Here is a 17,724-nt window from a genome sequence, read left to right as displayed (position 1 = left end):
GGCAATGAATGTCCAAATGTGCTTTACACAATTGATGTATGTATGGATTGTGATAAGAGTTGTATGAGCCCCTAATAAAATGATTTTAAAAATAATTTAAAAAATTTTTAAATGCCCAAAAAATAAGATAAAGGTCTTTTTGCTTACTTTTATAAGATAGGCATGGGAAGCAAGCCAGAGGAGAAAGCAACAGGACTGACAGTTCTGGAAGGACTTGGTGGGAGGAGGCGGCAGGGGAAAGGAACGGTGAGCAAACAGCACTACAGACAAGGGAAAACTAGGGAATTAAAAGGAACAACAAGGACGATGTAGAGACCGGGTGGTGAGGGAGCAGCCACAATCTAGCTGAGAGGAATTTCTAAGAGGCAGAAGGGCAAACATGATGGTGGGACAGGAGAAAGTTAAAAGAAAGAGAGGAAAGATCTAGGAATCAAAGCTATAATTATAAACATATGTGTGCACTTATGTAAATATACTGATTCATAAAAATAGAGGTTTGGGCCTATGTACATATATTTATATGGCAATACACTGAGGAAATTGGTGGATTTTGGGCCTATGCTCAAGCTCTCCCTCAATGCAAGAACACATTGTTCTAACAACCTGGTATTCTGTGATGCTCACCCTCCTGCCAAGATCTGATGAAGACACAATGGGTGCATGAGCAAATGTGGTGAAGAAAGCTGATGGTGCCTAGCTATCAAAAGATATTGCATCTTGGATCTTAAAGGCTTGAAGTTAAACAAGTGGCCATATACCAGAAAAGCAACAAACCCACATGGAAAAAACACACCAGCCTGTGTGATCATGAGGTGTCAACATGATCAGGTAACAGGCATCAGAAGTCCAAAAACAAAAAGACATATTGTTGAGAATGAGGGGAAATGGAACACAGACCCCAAACCCATCTGTAGACAATAGGACATTCCCTCCCTCCCAGATGGGTCGCGAGGAAGGGATGAGTCAACCAGGGCACAGTACAGCACCAATGAAACATACAATATTCCTCTGGTTCTTTGAGGCTTCCTCATTCCCCACTATCATGACTCCAGTGCTGCCTTTCAGTTTTGGCTAGACCAGAGCATGTACACTGGTATAGGTAAGAGCTCACGACACACAGAATCCAAGTCAGATAAACCCGCCAGGAACAGAAATGGGGGTAGCTATAATACAAGGGTAGGAGGAATGTGGGGGAGGGGGAAGGGGGAATCAATTGATCATGCATAACTCCCCCCACCCCCACAGGGGGGGACACAGACAAACAACAGAAACATGGGTAAAAGGAGGCAGCGGTTGGTATAAGATACGAAATAATAATTTATCATTTTTCAACTGGTCACAAGGGGGGAAGAGGGGGAAGGAGGGGGTAAAATGAGCTGATATCAAGGGGGCAAATAGAAAGTAAATGTTTAGAAAATGATGATGGCAACATATGTACAAATATGCTTTAATACAATTGATGTTGGAATGTTATAAGAGTTTTAAGAGCCACCAATAAAATTATTTTTAAAGGTTTTATTTAAAAATAAAAGTGAATGTAAATACAAGCCACTTAGAAAAGTAAATTGAAAATAGATCACTCCCTCCCTCACTGCCTCTGGGTTGTTTCTGATTCATAACAACCCTACAGGACAGAAAACTGCCCCTTTAGGTTATTGAGACTTTACATTTTTACACAAGAGCAAACACCCTCATCTTTCTCTTGCTATTCCATCATAACCAAAGATATTCAAAACAGTTCCTATTTTCCTAACTAATTGAATTTTGTGTGTGTGTGTGGGGGGGACACAAGATCATCACCAAGATGGAGTGACACAGTGGCTCCAACAACAGGCTCATAGCAGTGATTGAGAGGATGGCACAGGACCGGGCAGGGTTTTGTTCAGTTGTACATAGAGTGGCTATGAGTCAAACCTAAATCAATAGCACCTACTAATTCAGTTTCTATTTTTCCTTTTAAAGGTGTATTCTCAAAAACATGCCTAAAGCTGTATGACTGGATGGAAATCCAGAACTGTGAGTTTCTCTGGTATAAATAGATTTTTTTTTTTAACTATGCAAGAAGTCAGTGCCTCTATCACCTGCATTGTTTGCTCAAAGGTCAACTGTAGAGGCTTATAACTTGTAAGCAGGAACAGGTATTCATTTCCCTGGCATGTCAAGAAAATTTAAGGAGTTCTTCTTCCCAAATGGAGCGGTTCTTTTACTTTTCATCATACACGAGACAAAATGACTTCTGAGTTCGGGAAATGACCAAAAAAACAGGAATAATTAAAAATACCCAAATTAAGAACGGTTGGTTATTTGAAATTGATTTACCAATTTTCCCTATCCTTCTTCTGGAAATATACCAAGAATAGACAATCTCATATTATTAGCCCAAAAGTCAATGGCAGGGTTTACATGATATCTTATTGGTGAAAATGACTAGTTATAAAAACACTTCTATAGAGCAATTCAATGTAGATGCACCTATACTTTTATGTTCAGACTAGCTAAATAAAAAGTGGTCAGTCACATAGTGCTTACAATAATCTGTTACAAAGCCTAATTTAGTAAGAATGTCTAGGAGCTATATATCAACAGTTGATATTACCTTACTATATGAATGTTATCTTCCTGGTTTATTTTTATTTCAGAGCTCTAAATTACATAATTTCAGAATTTGATAAATGATGATGAACATGTGAGAACTGATGTTCCTCAAGGAGTGGAAATATTGAGATTTTCATCAATTCTTAACTATTTTTTTAATATACATGGTTATCCTCTAAAATTGGTGTATATCTTACCATCAGTGGCTTTTTATCAGCACTCTCTTACTCTTAATATCAATAGTGATTTTAAAATGTTTTGATGTATATAAATGTGTTTTGTTACTGATTGAACCTTAGATCATAAAGTTCACACACACACATTGTATAACAGATGGTTATTGATATACATTTTTAAAAATCTCATCAATGTTTATCAGGCATAAAAACTACTTGGCCATTGCTTTACAAAATTGATTTGAAAATTCGTAATTTGTGGGTTTTTTTGCTCTAAAACAAGTTTTACTCTCTCTAGAAAAGAATATTTGTTGATTGGTTCATAAAATAATGTTTAGTTCTCAGGACCACTATCTATGTAAATGTATTTGTGTATTTTTCTTTATCAAATTAATATGAACAAAATACTACTCTAGTATTGCCTGTAAAAAGGAGAGTATGACGGACATCTATGAAACGATATGCTCTAGCAAAAGATATAGCGTATGGGGTCTTAAAGGCTTGAAGGTAAAGAAGCGGCCATCTAGCTGAGAAGCAACAAAGCCCAAATGGAAGAAGCACACCAGCCTGTGTGATTATGAGGTGCCGAAGGGATCAGTTATCAGGCACCAAAGAACAAAAAATCTTATCATTGTGTGCTCACCTCCCCATACAATCGCTGAAGACAAATGGGTGCATAAGCAAATGTGAAGAAAGCTGATGGTGGCCAGCTATCAAAAGATATAGCATCTGGGGTCTTAAAGGCTTGAAGGTAAATAAGCAGCCATCTAGCTCAGAAGCAACAAAGCCCACATGGAAGAAGCACACCAGCCTGTGCGATCATGAGGTATCGAAGGGATCAGGTATAAGGCATCAAAGAACAAAAACAATATCATTGTCAATCAGGGGGAGTACAGGGTGGGGACCCAAAGCCCATCTGTAGGCAACTGCACATTCCTTTCTGGAAGGGACGTGGGAGGAGACAAGCCAGCCAGGGTGCAGTGTAGCAACAATGAAATATACACCTTTCCTCTAGTTCCTAAATGCTTCCTCCTCCCCAACTATCATGATCCCAATTCTCCCTTACAAATCTGGCTAGACCAGAGGATGTACACTGGTACAGATAGGAACTGGAAACACAGGGAATCCAGGGTGGATGATCCCTTCAGGACCAGTGGTGAGAGTGGCGATACCGGGAGGGTGGGATGGAAAGGGGGAACCGATTACAAAGATCTACATGTGACCTCCTCCCTGGGCGACGGACAACAGAAAAATGGGTGAAGGGAGATGTCGGACAGTGTAAGATATGACAAAATAATAATAATTTATAAATTATCAAGGGTTCATGAGGGAGTGGGGATTGGGGAGGGAGGGGGAAGTGAGGAGCTGATGCCAGGGGCTTATGGGGAGAGCAAATGTTTTGAGAATGATGAGGGTAACGAATGTACAAATGTGCTTTACACAACTGATGCATGTATGGATTGTGATAAGAGTTGTATGAGCCCCCAATAAAATAATTTAAAATAATAATAATAAAACAAACAAAAAATAATTTAAAAAAAGAAACTATATACTCTAATTGATTCTGAGTAAAAAGAGTATGCTCTACAGGTTACCATTATGTGAATATTATTTTGAAATAGTGTTTTAAGAAAACATTATTTTAATATTATTTCAATCTGGTAAGACAACATCAATTTACAAGACCTCAATCTATACTATATCAAATCTGAAAAAAAACCCCAGGATTTAGATTACCCTCATTATATTAATATAGAAATACTTATTTAACATCAAACTCAGAGAAAATTGTATTTAAGTATTTGGAAAATTATTTTATACCTGCAGTGGATGCAAATAGGCACGTCTTCATGCTCTTGGTATTTCCTCATTAGGCTTATCATGTCCAGAATAGAATCAAATGATGAAGGAACATCATGGTCTGGCCAATTCACATAATGAAATTGATATAACCTACGAGATTCCTTGACGATAAAGAGAAATTTGACAATTGGGAGAATATATTTACAACATACAGAAAGCCACATACCTCATTTTACTGTCATTTCTAAGATATTGTGTGGTATTTAAAGAGCAACAAATATTAATCGACTCTTTGCTATATGCCAGATACAATTTGAACAACCAGATACTAAACTAAGTGCTTCACATGTAACTATGTATCCCCTAATATAATCCCACGAGAAAGGGGTTTTTAATACTACTCGCATTGTTGGGATAAGGAAATACACACAGAGATTAAATACTAAAGATTAACAGCAAAAATAGGTGCTGCTGTACCCCTCTAAACTAAGGCCTACTTTGGTTAAAATCTGCATTTTAACCATTACACTACCTCATATTTGCTAATCTACTCTATTAATTTGATGAACCGGTTTGCTTAAGCATTGTTAGAACCTATGGTAATTAGATGTCTTATAGAATATTTTAGCTAAAAAGATATCTGTCCACCCTAAACCCTTATTCTAGGTAGTAGTTCTCAAGGTATGGCCTGTGGACCTCCAAGCCCTTTGAGAGTAGGAGCCCCAAAGTTTGAACTTACTTTCCTAATAACACCAACACTAGAGTATGATTTGCCATTTTCAAGCTCACTCTTGCAGAGTGAATGTACAGTAATGTTTTGCCAAGACTCCATGCCTTGTGAGGACATCACTTTCGACAGCTAATGTATGCAAGTGTATTCATGTGATTGAACAGCTTCTCAATTTTCTTCTCAAATATAGCATATACTGAAAGATACAGCCCACACAAACAAAAGCTCTTTGGGCTCCTCAATAATTCTGAAGAATATGAAAAAAGGTATCTTGATATTAAAATGTTTACAGAACCATGGATCTAAGTGTTAGCAGAAAGAACGACTTACAAAATCAATGGCACCCAATAATAGCATTTTAAGTACTTAGAATTTATACTACACTATCTTCATCTAATTTGATACGCATAAAGCTCCAGATGCCAAGGAAACATTACATTCTGATTTTCTTTTTAATTATTTTGCCTACATAAAAAAATTGTATTCTCCTTAACTATGGAAGGTAAATATCATGTTTCTTCTCTTTAAAATCTATTTTTAGAAATGTCTCTAAATGAAAGCTACTTACATTTTGAAATTCAAGTAACAGTGTCCTAATGAAGTAGTCTGTTCTGGCTTGTTCAGTTTCCTAAATAAAAGGAAATACTTTTGAGCAGCTGGGTAGATTCAAACCATCAACCTTTTGTTTAGCAGCAGTTACCTGCTGCATCTCTAGGGCTCCTTAGATATTGTCATATTTCTATCTCAAACGCTCTAATTGTCCAGGAGTCATGTTACTTAGTATTTTTTTTTCCACCAACTTACTTTCGCCCTTTACAGACTATTTTTGTTTGCACTTAAATCGGTAGTAACAAATCCTAAATTGTCTAAAACAACCATAGGACATACAAATTACTTTCCATTCTGAAAGCTTGAAAAGAAAGTTTAGCTTCCTCAGCATTCATCAATCCAAACGCTGAGAAATTGAATCAACTGCTACTATGCAAGTGAAGCTTTTACCAAGTGGTCTTTCCTGTTCTTTCCTCCTCTGTTCTTCGCTGTCAAGCTGCTTGCTATTCTTTTCTCAACTCTTCAACATTTCTAGTTCTTTTGCTCTTCAGTGCTAAGCACTCTGTTTTCATTTGAATGTGACATTAATTATGATTATCTTATTGCCTAACCACACTGCACAGAAGTAGGTTTCCTCAACTGCCCAGGGACCTAATATTGTAGAATCCTTCTGCAATTGGCAAGGGGGGGTGGGGGGAGGGGAGTGCTCCCACACTGAAGCAGAACATGTAGAGGGTATCGGGACAATATTCGATATATACATAAGATGCAGTTGGATTTTGTTTTTTACACTTACCATAGGTGCAAGTCATCTGGGAAAATTTTAGAGTAGTTACTGTATACTAAACCCAAGCACTTCAACTATAAGATACAATTAGTCTTCCAAAAATGGCAATGCATTTAATAAAAGGAGACAATGTAACACAGCTTCAGTCCTTTTCTACATTAGTATAAGAGCACTGGACCTGGGGTACCCACTGGAGGAATTTAGAAGTTATACATACAAGTAACTCATGAACTATGGATATCTGCAATTCACTAATGACAAAATTCTAAAATTTATTTTTCATTTAACCACAATAAAAGTAAAAACAGGTAATTTTAAGATGATGAACTATTTAATTGTCTGAGTGCCCATGAGTCTTTTTAAGTGAAAAAGTGAAATATTATTCTTTCAGGTGATTAAGAAAGTGCTATTATATAGTACCCAAAGCAAGTTTTTGATTCTAAAGTTTGCTTATGTTTTAGTTTCCTGCCCTACACCTTATTTTTCCTTATTTGTTTTCTTTCTTCCTTGTTTTTTTTTTTTTTCACCACCAACATCCTCTTTAATAAAACACAGGAGGTTGGTGGGACGGAAAGGGGGTTGGGGGTGAAATATAACCATTTACAACCACAAAAAACCCTTTGTATGTGGTTGGGCTGGGTGGCAACCCTACTTGTAGATGTCAGAAGCCCGGCTGGTAGGAAGTAGACTTGGGTGAAATGTGGGGGTTGGTTGGTGATGCCATCTTCACCACAGTCCATGTATTCCACCTGCATGGAGATGCTGAGCACCTGGGCCAGCGCAATGATGAGAATGTGGTCGCTCTCCTAACATACAGGCTCTACCTCCTGCTGGCAGAACTCCTTGACAGTCCGGCCGCCCTCGCCCTCGATGAAGTGCTCCAAAAAAGAACTTGCTCTCGCGCTGTAGGAAGCTGGAGGTGAGCAGCTGCAGGTAGATCACCAGGAGGCCGAGGTGCCTTGGTCGTTGAAGGACACCAGCAGGTAGGCCACAAAGGTCTGCTTTTCCACCTGCTCCATCAGGTCCATGAACGTGTGTGTGGAAATCCTCAACTGTGAACTTGGTGAAGACCTGGGGCACCAGCTGCTCTTTGCCAACAAGGCCTTGAACCACAGCAATTCTTTGCTGTCATTCAGCAGCGCCTCCAGGTGGGAGAATCTGAAGCCCGGAAGAAGCAGTTCCCGTGTGGCTGGATCATCCGTATGCACATACTTTTTGTGGGGGTCCTTGATCTTCTGTGGTAGATGTTGTCATCCTCAGCATACTCCTTGTGGAGAAGGACAGCTCCCGCTGCTCCGAGAGCCCTAATGGCTTCAACGTAAGCCAGACAGCTAACACCCTCGGAGTCGCTGTCCAGCGGCTCCTGCTTCTGCTCCTGGGGCTCCAGCGCCACACAATCAACAGCTTCCCCCTTCTTGTTTCTCAATTCATTTCCAGAGACCAGTAAATATTAAGGTATATATTTTAAGTTTCATATTAAAAGTATCTGCCATAAAAATGATCAGGTTGAAGCAAATCATTAATCATTACTTGCAGTTCTCTGCTTTTAATAAAATTACAACAACTCTGATGAGCAGAACTATAAAGTTAACAACATATATTTCAGTCAAAGGTAATTTTTCCATTTATTCAATTTAAAACACAACAATTACCGAATAAATCACTAAAGCACTATTACTCCTATACACCTACTTTGTATCAATTGATCTAAAACTAGAAAATTGTGCACATGCAAAATCATCCCCAAAGCTTCTAAAGGTAAATGTTTTCAAAAACAAGTACTTCCTTATGCTATTGTTTTTATCTTAAAACCAATGGATGGATTTATGGTTTATGATGATAGATAATAGTTGTCTGAGCCCCCCATAAAAATATTTTTTAAAATGCAGGTTAACATGAAAGCACTGAATGCTGGGTGCATGTAAATCAGTTCCATACTGCATTATAATTTTATTATTTATCAATCTAGCATGCCAATAAATAAATAATATATATAATAGGTACTTACACAAGAAATTTTAAATGGTGCAAATGTTATAGGGTCTTCTCCATACAAAGGCCAGTAGCGCTCACATTTTTTCTATTGTCCAAACAGAGGTTAGTGAGTAATCCATATGATAGTATTTCTGAAACTCTTATAAAGAACAATACTAAAAATAATGGCTGGCACATCGAGATCCATTTAGTACCGTGTTCCTAGATATTATGGGCAAGTTACAATGCTTATAACATGACAACCTCTACAATATTTGCCTGAAATCTCATTAAATGTCAAATCTATGACAGAGCGGAAATAGAACTCTACTGGGTGTCAGAACATTTTTATAAATATTAATTTTACTGTTTTATAGACATACAGTTTCTTTACATGTAAAATCAGCAGTAGTCAACCTTATCTCACAGGGTTGTTTGGTATTATTTCAAATATGCTATTGGTATTCAACCATGAAATTATAGAAAGTGTAATCAGTTTTCTCTTGCCATTTTAAAGAGAAATAGAAAATACCAGAGCATTCTATTTTTATTACTCTCTAATATTAAGCCCAACCATTGGAGAATGAGATAAATAAGTGATAAGCTCAGTTTTCATATATGATAGAGCAATTCTGCTAAAAGATACTAAGAAATGATATACTTTTTATTCAGACTATATGAAAGCCTATATATAACCATCCTGGTTAAACTAACCTGACAGTGGAAAATGAATAAATTCAGACATTTCTAACTAAATTTTCATAGGATGAGCTATGTTGTTATTAGGTACTGTGAAGTCAATTTTGACTCAGACTAACCCTATGTGACAAAGTAGAACTGCCCCATAGAGATTTCTAGGCTGTAATCTTTACAAAATCAGATCGCCAAATCTTTTTCCCAAAGATCTTGGATAGGTTTGAAGTACAACCTTTGGGTTAGCAGATAAGGGTTAAACTATGGTGGCATCATATACCTTATACAAATAGAGTTTATAAGAACACCAAACAATAAAAAAATAAACAACTCATTGTGTCAATTCTAACCCAGCAACCCCTTATATTCTAGAACTTCACATATGGTGCTATGTTTTGCTTTTTCTCTTACTAGATTTAAAAAATGTTCATTAGAATTCTTTAAAATTTTTAGTTTAAATAAAAAACAAGATTAACATAGGCTGACTTCATGTGAATCACATGATTTGATGATCTTCTAAGTTTGATTTTCGTTTCATATTTATAGAAAACCACTGATATTTCATTTAAAACATTTTTGTTAAGTATATTACTATATCTTTATAATGCTACAGGTGAGATAATAGATTAACGAACTAAATTTACTTTTATAATGTTAAAAATCAAAAGACAGTACGAATTAACAAGAAATGAAGTGGTATTTACAATAAGAATATCTAAACTGTAAATTGATAGTAATTATTCAAAATTTTAATCTAATTTTTTCATATGCTCAATTTCATTACTATTTTTAAGCACCTCTCTAGCTTTAGTCCATAAATACTAATGCTTATTCTACTTATAGTACAATTGGAAACATGAAAACTACTGAATAACAATTCAGACTATTATTTTAAGTACATGTTAAAAATGTACTAATGTAGAAAAAAAGTACAGTGAACCCTCGCCCCTTGGCGCTTCGACTTCCGCAGCTTCACTCTATCGTGGTTTTTGTGTAACAGCACATGCTCTGTCATTACTGCCACTGATTGGCTCATACTGTACACGCTTGATGCCATAAATAATATAATAAATAATAAATGATAATTGTAACGTCCAAAATGTTTTACTGTATTTTCCCTTTTTCGTTTAATAAATTGGGTAATACGAGTGTAATGGTGACTAAAGGGTGTTTTTTCATGTCCTCTATGCTCTAACTACGAAAATATTTGATTTACAAATAAGGAATCCTACTTCGCGGAATTTCATTTATCACGGTAGGGTCTAGAACCGATTAACCACGATAAACGAGGGTTCACTGTATGTGCTTTAGAGATCATTTTGTTCTTTATATCAAATAAAATAACAGCAGAACACAAAAATAGAAAGGAAATAAATAGGCTAGATTGTCTCAGGATATAATAAAAGTTTTGGAATACACATCCCTAGAACTGAGGTAATACAAGGGACACACTATAGTTATTTTGAAAAGGTTAATAGATATACATACCCTTCCCATCTCGAATTCTCGGCAGGCCATAACAATGATCTGCGGGGGGTAGGGTGGGGGTGGGGAGAAGTATAGAAATTGGATATAGAATATGTCAGGTAAATATATAGCCACTGCCTATATTCTACTAACATTTCACTATACTTGTTTTGTCACTTATTTTCTTTCACCCAACTGTTGACATTTTAAAATTTCATTTCAACAAAGTGCATGCTCTTTTCTAATATGTCAGCATATATAACATCTAAAATTTAGTTTTTTAATGTTGCTAATAGTTCTCGTTCCTTCAGGTAAGATTTTGTATACAGTGAAATAGAAATATTAACTGTCCATTCTCCAGCTTTAGACAAGTGCATACATCTACGCAACTCAAACTCATCAATATGTAGGGTGTTACCATCATCTAGAACAGTGGTTCTTAATCTGTGGGCCGTAGTGGTTCTCAACCTGTGGGCTGTGACCCCTTTGGTAGTCAAATGACCCTTTCAACAGGGGTCCCCGATTCATAACAGTAGCAAAATTACAGTTATGAAGTAACAATGAAAATAATTTTATTTTCGTCACCACAGAATGAGGAACTGTATTAAAAGGTCGTGGCATTAGGAAGGTTGAGAAGCACTGATCTAGAAAATCCCTTTATGCCTTTCCTCAGTCAATCTCCAACTACATTTGCGTTAAGTCAAAAAAGCAGCAAATACTGACTGAGATTTTGCCCATTTTACTAACCTTTCATTGGCTAACTACAGCCATGTTTTAGAATAATTCTGTTTCAATAGAAAAGGCTTATTACTATGTTCATAACAAATGAATGAGGACTCTCCATTATAGATTTCTCACATGCACAAAACCAAAACCATCACTGGAGTAAATACTTGGGCTTCCAGGTGATAAAGAGCAACACAGTGGGATTTTTGTAGCATCCTATGCCATTTCTTCCCCTGCTTCCAAATATAAGGGGGAGGGAGTTCCCTTCACTTCAAAAGAGTAACAAGGAACATAGATGTTAATGTTTTGAGATTCTTCTAACCCAGCGGTTCTCAACATGTGGGTCGCACAACCCTTTCACAGGGGTCGCCCGATTCATAACAGTAGCAAAATTACGGTTATGAAGTAGCAACGAAAATAATTTTATGGTTGCAGGGGGTCACCACAATATGAGGAACTGGATTAAAGAGTCGCAGCATTAGGAAGGTTGAGAACCAATGTTTGAACCAAATGAGTTTTTAAGGGAGAGAGATGTCTTCAAATTCTCTTAAAATTTTTGTAATAATTTATACGGCATGTTTTTGAAGAAGGCTTTAAAAGAATCAATGACTCAGAAAAGGTTAAGAACATGAATGACTTTATATAGCATTTTATTGGCCTATTAAAGTACTCCTACTGTTGGGTTTCATAAATTATTTGGTAGCTATCTTAATAGTTGCCGACTAAGCCTCTGGTATATCCCCCCTGGCCCCAGGAGAGGGACTGGAATAGCTTTACCATCTGACAGATTAATGTAAACTTGATTATGCTGATCGAACAATGGTGTAATATGACACTTGTTCAGATGATCTCCCTCTTGACCCAACCTGAATTTGCTCTAGGTTCAAATACTTCTTGCTTGTTCCACAACAAAAATTTCTTCTCTACCTTTTTAAATATTGTTGGTGGTCTTCTCTTTCTTACTCTATTTTATTTTATTTATTTTTAGTTTTCTGATCTTTTATATAGTTTTATTATTTTAATTTCCTGATCTTTAAATAGTTTTGGAATTAAATCATTTTACTTTTAATTTCATTAGATATATATTTTAAACGATCATTTTATTTGAGGCTCTTACAGCTCTTATAATAATCTATACATCAATTGTATCAACCATATTTATACATATGTTGCATAATTATTTCCACAACATTTACTTTATATTGAGCCCTTGGTTATCAGCTCTTTTTACTCTCCCACACCCCCTCCCACCCTTATGACCCCTTGATAAATTATAAATTATTATTTTCATACGTTAAGCCAACCGCTCTCTCCCTTATTTTTATCTTTATATTATTATTTTCCTCTTTCTGGTTCAGTTTGGTTTTTATTTGTGTTAGATTTTTCTGTTTGTATTACATTTCCCAGTTTATGAAGCACAGGAGGAGTGGATGCATACAGAAAATAACTGATGGAGTGGTTTATTGTGGCAGGCGAGGGGTGGGGATGGGGACTGGGGAGCAAACAAGGAACGTGGGAGGGGGAGGGGGCACTAGAATGGATTGTGATGATGTTTATGCAACTCTTTTTAAAAGCAATTTAACAATGAAGTATATGATATGTATTATATCAAGAAAACTACTGGGGGAAAAAGCCAAATGTGACTAATGGTTACCTTGGGTAAAGGACGAAGAATTTTTGCTTTGAAGGAATTTAGTTGAAGTTAGTGGTGATAGAATAATTTGGGAAAGGATATCAATAGCGATTGTACCACACAAAAAGTACAATCAATGGCACTAAATTATACATGTAGAAGTTGTTGAATTGGAGTGTTTTGTTGTGCATATTTTTGCCACAATAAAAAAGTTATATGAATAACAATGAGAACAAGAAAGAAGACAATGTTCTAAAATTGTGGTAATGACTGTACAGCTCTTCTTCATATACTTGAACTACTGAATTGTGTGGTATGTGGATGGAGTGCCAATAAAACTGTTAAGAAAATGATATTTTCAGAAAGGCATGATTTAAAAATGGCAGTTTTTTTTTTTAATTCCTTGAAATGTCTTGGTTTCTATTTTCAAAAGACGCTTCTAATTCAACTACAGAGCTCCTCTGGCATTAGTATTTTTTGTGATTTTCTTAAATGTTTTTATATTTATTTTTTATGAATAAGTAATTGCTGTTATACTCTGTGTAGGTGCCTAGCAATCTTGATGTGTATGAGCAGCATTCTCCTGTTAGGAATTATTGATTATAAAATGTTTTGCTGTGAAGAAAAAAAGTTGCTAATTTAGGACTAGTTTAAGTATTATAATACCTCCTTTTAAAGTGTCTTTTGACTAGTTTATAAGAATTTTTTTTTTTTAGCTTATGAGAATTTAACGAGACATCTGAGAAATTTGTCCCTATACATTAATAAACATTACCTATGCTTAGTAGTAAACATTACCCGACTGGTAAATTTGTCTTTAGTAAACATTAACCTATGATTAGACATATTATTATGACTATAAATTCCTTTTATTATTTACTTCAGCTCAGTATCCTACATGCAATATATATGCCTTCTCAAAAGAAAATTACTTACTACAACATTGTACTCCCATATCATCCTCCAAAAGTCGATTACTGTATTTGCTAAAGGTCCTTGGGTTGCCACATATGCTTTTGGCCCATAGACACCCTAAAATAATTAGAAGCAAATTTTAAATTTATTATAATCAGCAAAAATATCTCTTCACCTAAATTTGAAACTTCAAAATTTACTAGTAATACTGCTTTCCTCCAAAGTATTTCTAAGTCATTTCTTTTATAGTTCATAAAAACATGCCAAACTATATTAATTTATTAAACAAGATTCATGCACTTGGTAATTAAAGACCAAAGTGTACTCATTTAAAAATTATTGTTTACTTAAGAATTTATTAAAACAAAAGCCTCAAAACCTAGTCAATAAAGTTAAAGATAGCAGAAACATCAAATTATGTTTTGCTTTTAAAAACAATATTAAAACTACTTAATGATTCTTTCTTGTATTTGTCACTGAATGGATTCCAACTCAAAATGACCCTATAACCTCTCCCACCCCAAATCCAAGCCCAATGTCATGGAATTGATTCAGATTCATTGAGTACAGGTCAGTACATAACTCTGTAAGTTCTCCAATCATGTAAGTCTTTTAAAAAATAGACTTTCACATGTTTCTCCCACAGAGTGTGGGTTTGAAGCACTAACTCTTTGGTTTGTGGCTGAGGCACTTCAAGTATTGTGACTTCCGGGTTCCTAGTGACTCTTATTATCTATTCAATTATTCATTTAGTAGATTCCTAATAGTAAATCTGAAAATATATTATAAACAGGATAGCTGACTTAAACACTAAACCAGATGTGTTAAAATTAGAAATTTTAACAATTGCCTTATGAAGTATAAACATCTGAAATATCAAACCACTTACTTAGTAACTTTTATCTCATTAGTTTTTTAGGAATTAAAACAAAATTGAATTTATTGAAAAATTTTTATTTTAAACTATTAGATGTCGACAGAGATAATACCAATACCATAATGATTACTAACACCCCAATATTTTTGTCTTCAACATTTGGTATAAATATAACATATAAAATAACTCTATAAATGTATCATTATATATATCAAATAACTGACATTTATTTTCAAAAATTCACACAACACAAGGTAAAGTCTCATACTTAACTCAGCCAAGGGGCATTTTACATCTGCCTCTGTGTTCCATGTTAATTCTACAAGAATCTGACTGAATCTAACCAGAGTATGCCAGCAAATGTTACCCAAACAAAAACTACCTTAATTTGGCCTTTGGGATGTAACCTTGAAATATAAATATAGTTGCCCAAAGTTTTAAATCAGTGTTTATCATTCAAACCAATATTACCTAGTAACTCCAAATCCTGATAAATTATTCAAAAGAACAAGGATGGTCACCTTCAATATTACCATGGAGGAAAGTTAGAAACTTTTCAACAGTAGGGAATTAACATATTCATTTGTGTACATAAATGAAACATTATATCAGCAAAAAGTAAAGTTTTTAAGCCCTCTCAACATAAATGAAGAAACAAAATAGAACCCTTTTTCTCTATAATCATAAAACTGAACAAAAACGCTACATATATAGATTCAGCAGAATGAAAGCACAGGAAAATTATGAACAAGGGCAGTGATTGTTTATTATTTCATTTGCTGTTGACATAATGTTTGAACAATAGAAAAAAGCTTTAACATGACTCGCATGCAGAAAGGCACTGAATATGTCAGGGAAACACCATGTAAAATTACCATACCTTAATAAAATTTGCATTGATATAGTCTGAATCTTGAGAAGGAGTCTTTAAAGTCAATTTAACTCTGCTGTGATCAACTACAAGAGAAAAAATATTTTCATAAATGTGTTCCTACTGGCAGACAGATGTTTTTTCATGAAGCATAAGGTTAGAGAAATAACTAAAAATGTAATATTTAGTTTAAAAAGTAATTAGTTACAATAGGTTCTAGTTAATAGCAGGGAAATATCTAATATCATACTAACAGGAAATAGACCTTTTAAAAAACCGATGATACAAGGAAAGACTAATTATAGGGGCTTTGTCAGAGTCCCCATGTCATCTTCAATAACAAAGATCTGAGAAGCCAAATGAAACAGATGCAGGTGACAATTCTTGAACCCTGAGCAGCAATGGGGAAGAACAAAGAATGGACTCAAAGAGTGACTGTAAGAAGAAATTGCAAGAACAGCAAGGTGCTCACTGTGGTCCTCTTGAGACAAAGTCAGCAGTGACCACAAGTGTGGAGCACAGGTAGGCAATTCCACAGCATCCTTCAAGGCAAACAAAGAATGCAGCACACTCGGAGGGCACAAGAACCTGGCTATCCACAGATGAGGGAGGGAGCCAGGATCTGGAGTCAGCTATATTCAGGAGCAGTAAACCCTGACTGGGAGCCCTGTTGGCATCTAGTGGTCACTGTTGGGCTCCATGGGAGAAAGACAGGACTTTCTACTCCAGTGAAAAGGTACAGTGTCAGAATCTCACAAGGGCACTTCTACCCTGGCCTTATACAGGGGCTGTGAGAGGGAATCGACCTGACCACTCAGTGTTTGGTTTTTGGTGAGTCACTGGGTGGCTCACACAAAAAAACAGATTCACAGACTATCAATAGGTGGTCCCTCATCCAGCCAGATACCAGAGCAACGAGCCCCGCCCCCCCCCCCCCACTTCCTTAGTCAGGGGCAAGAATAGATCTCATTCTTTTTAATGCTTCAAAGGAATTCAATTGTATGAATGTTTCTTTCTTTGTCCAACTCGTTACCTTATTGCTACTTGGGGGAAATGAAGTTCCAGGACTTTCTTTTGAGGAAACCAGGCGGACTCCTACCTTCAACATTTCTGTTTGCTGCGGTTAACTCCGCATCCCCAGACTCCTTCATGACCAGCACAGCCACAATAAAAGGTCCTAAAGGAGGAATTGCTAATTGCCTTGAGATACACAGGTGCCCTGAGGGCTTATCAGGTTACCCTTTGGGCTGCTAATCACAAGGTCAGCTGTTTGAAACCGCCAGCCACTCCATGGAAGAATGAGGCTTTCCGCTCCAGTAAACAGTTACAGCTTGGAAACCCACCAGGTCCTGCCTACAGGATCATTATGAATCAGAGTCAGAATTGACTTGATGGCACTGAATTTTTATAAGTTTGTACCACTTTTACAAGGACAAGGTTTGGCAATACAGTGCTCGGGTTTGATCACATCTTTAATAACTGACAGTGTAAAACAGGAAAGGATCTTGTTTTTATTTGCATTTCTTGAATTATACAAATGCTTGTATGTTTTTCTCATATTTTGTTATTTTTAATTTCATTTTCCATAACTTATTTATAATCTGTATCGATTTTTCTGTTTCATTTTTCCTACTGATTGATATGAAATATATGCATAGGGAAAATCAGCCTTTGTCATATGTAGTACAAATAGGTTTTCCATTCGGTGATTTTTTTTTTTTAAACCATTTTACTTGGAACTAATTTTATATTTACAAAAAATTTACAAGAATAGTACAGAGTTTCCAAACACTCTCATTCAGCATCGTTTAAGTTATTATTTTACTTAACTATCACAAACTTACTAAACCCAGAAAACTAGCATTGTCCCAGTAGTAACTGGATTAAAAAAAAAAAAAACACAACAAAAACTGACTGCCATTGAGTCA

General features: G+C 35.8%; 1 protein-coding gene and 1 pseudogene across 1 annotated transcript in view; both read right to left on the bottom strand.

Annotated features, from left to right (window-relative positions):
- Positions 1 to 17,724, bottom strand: part of PTPN12 (protein tyrosine phosphatase non-receptor type 12) — a 59,352-nt gene that overhangs the window by 33,715 nt on the left and 7,913 nt on the right. Inside the window, exons 2-7 of the mRNA XM_004702617.2 lie at positions 15,806 to 15,882; positions 14,070 to 14,165; positions 10,796 to 10,834; positions 8,649 to 8,720; positions 5,873 to 5,932; positions 4,593 to 4,735 (exon numbers count right to left, since the gene is read on the bottom strand). Coding sequence (XP_004702674.1) covers positions 4,593 to 4,735; positions 5,873 to 5,932; positions 8,649 to 8,720; positions 10,796 to 10,834; positions 14,070 to 14,093 — 338 coding nt within the window. The 5' untranslated portion in view covers positions 14,094 to 14,165; positions 15,806 to 15,882. The remainder of the gene's footprint in view (positions 1 to 4,592; positions 4,736 to 5,872; positions 5,933 to 8,648; positions 8,721 to 10,795; positions 10,835 to 14,069; positions 14,166 to 15,805; positions 15,883 to 17,724) is intronic.
- Positions 6,118 to 8,583, bottom strand: LOC105978590 (annotated as a pseudogene).

This window comes from Echinops telfairi, unplaced genomic scaffold (genome assembly GCF_000313985.2).
Source record: "Echinops telfairi isolate 266 unplaced genomic scaffold, ASM31398v2 ScPeMD7_23;HRSCAF=83, whole genome shotgun sequence".
NCBI classification, from domain to species: domain Eukaryota; kingdom Metazoa; phylum Chordata; class Mammalia; order Afrosoricida; family Tenrecidae; genus Echinops; species Echinops telfairi.
Note: the sequence above shows the minus strand (reverse complement) of the source record. Positions and strands in the feature narration are given on the sequence as shown.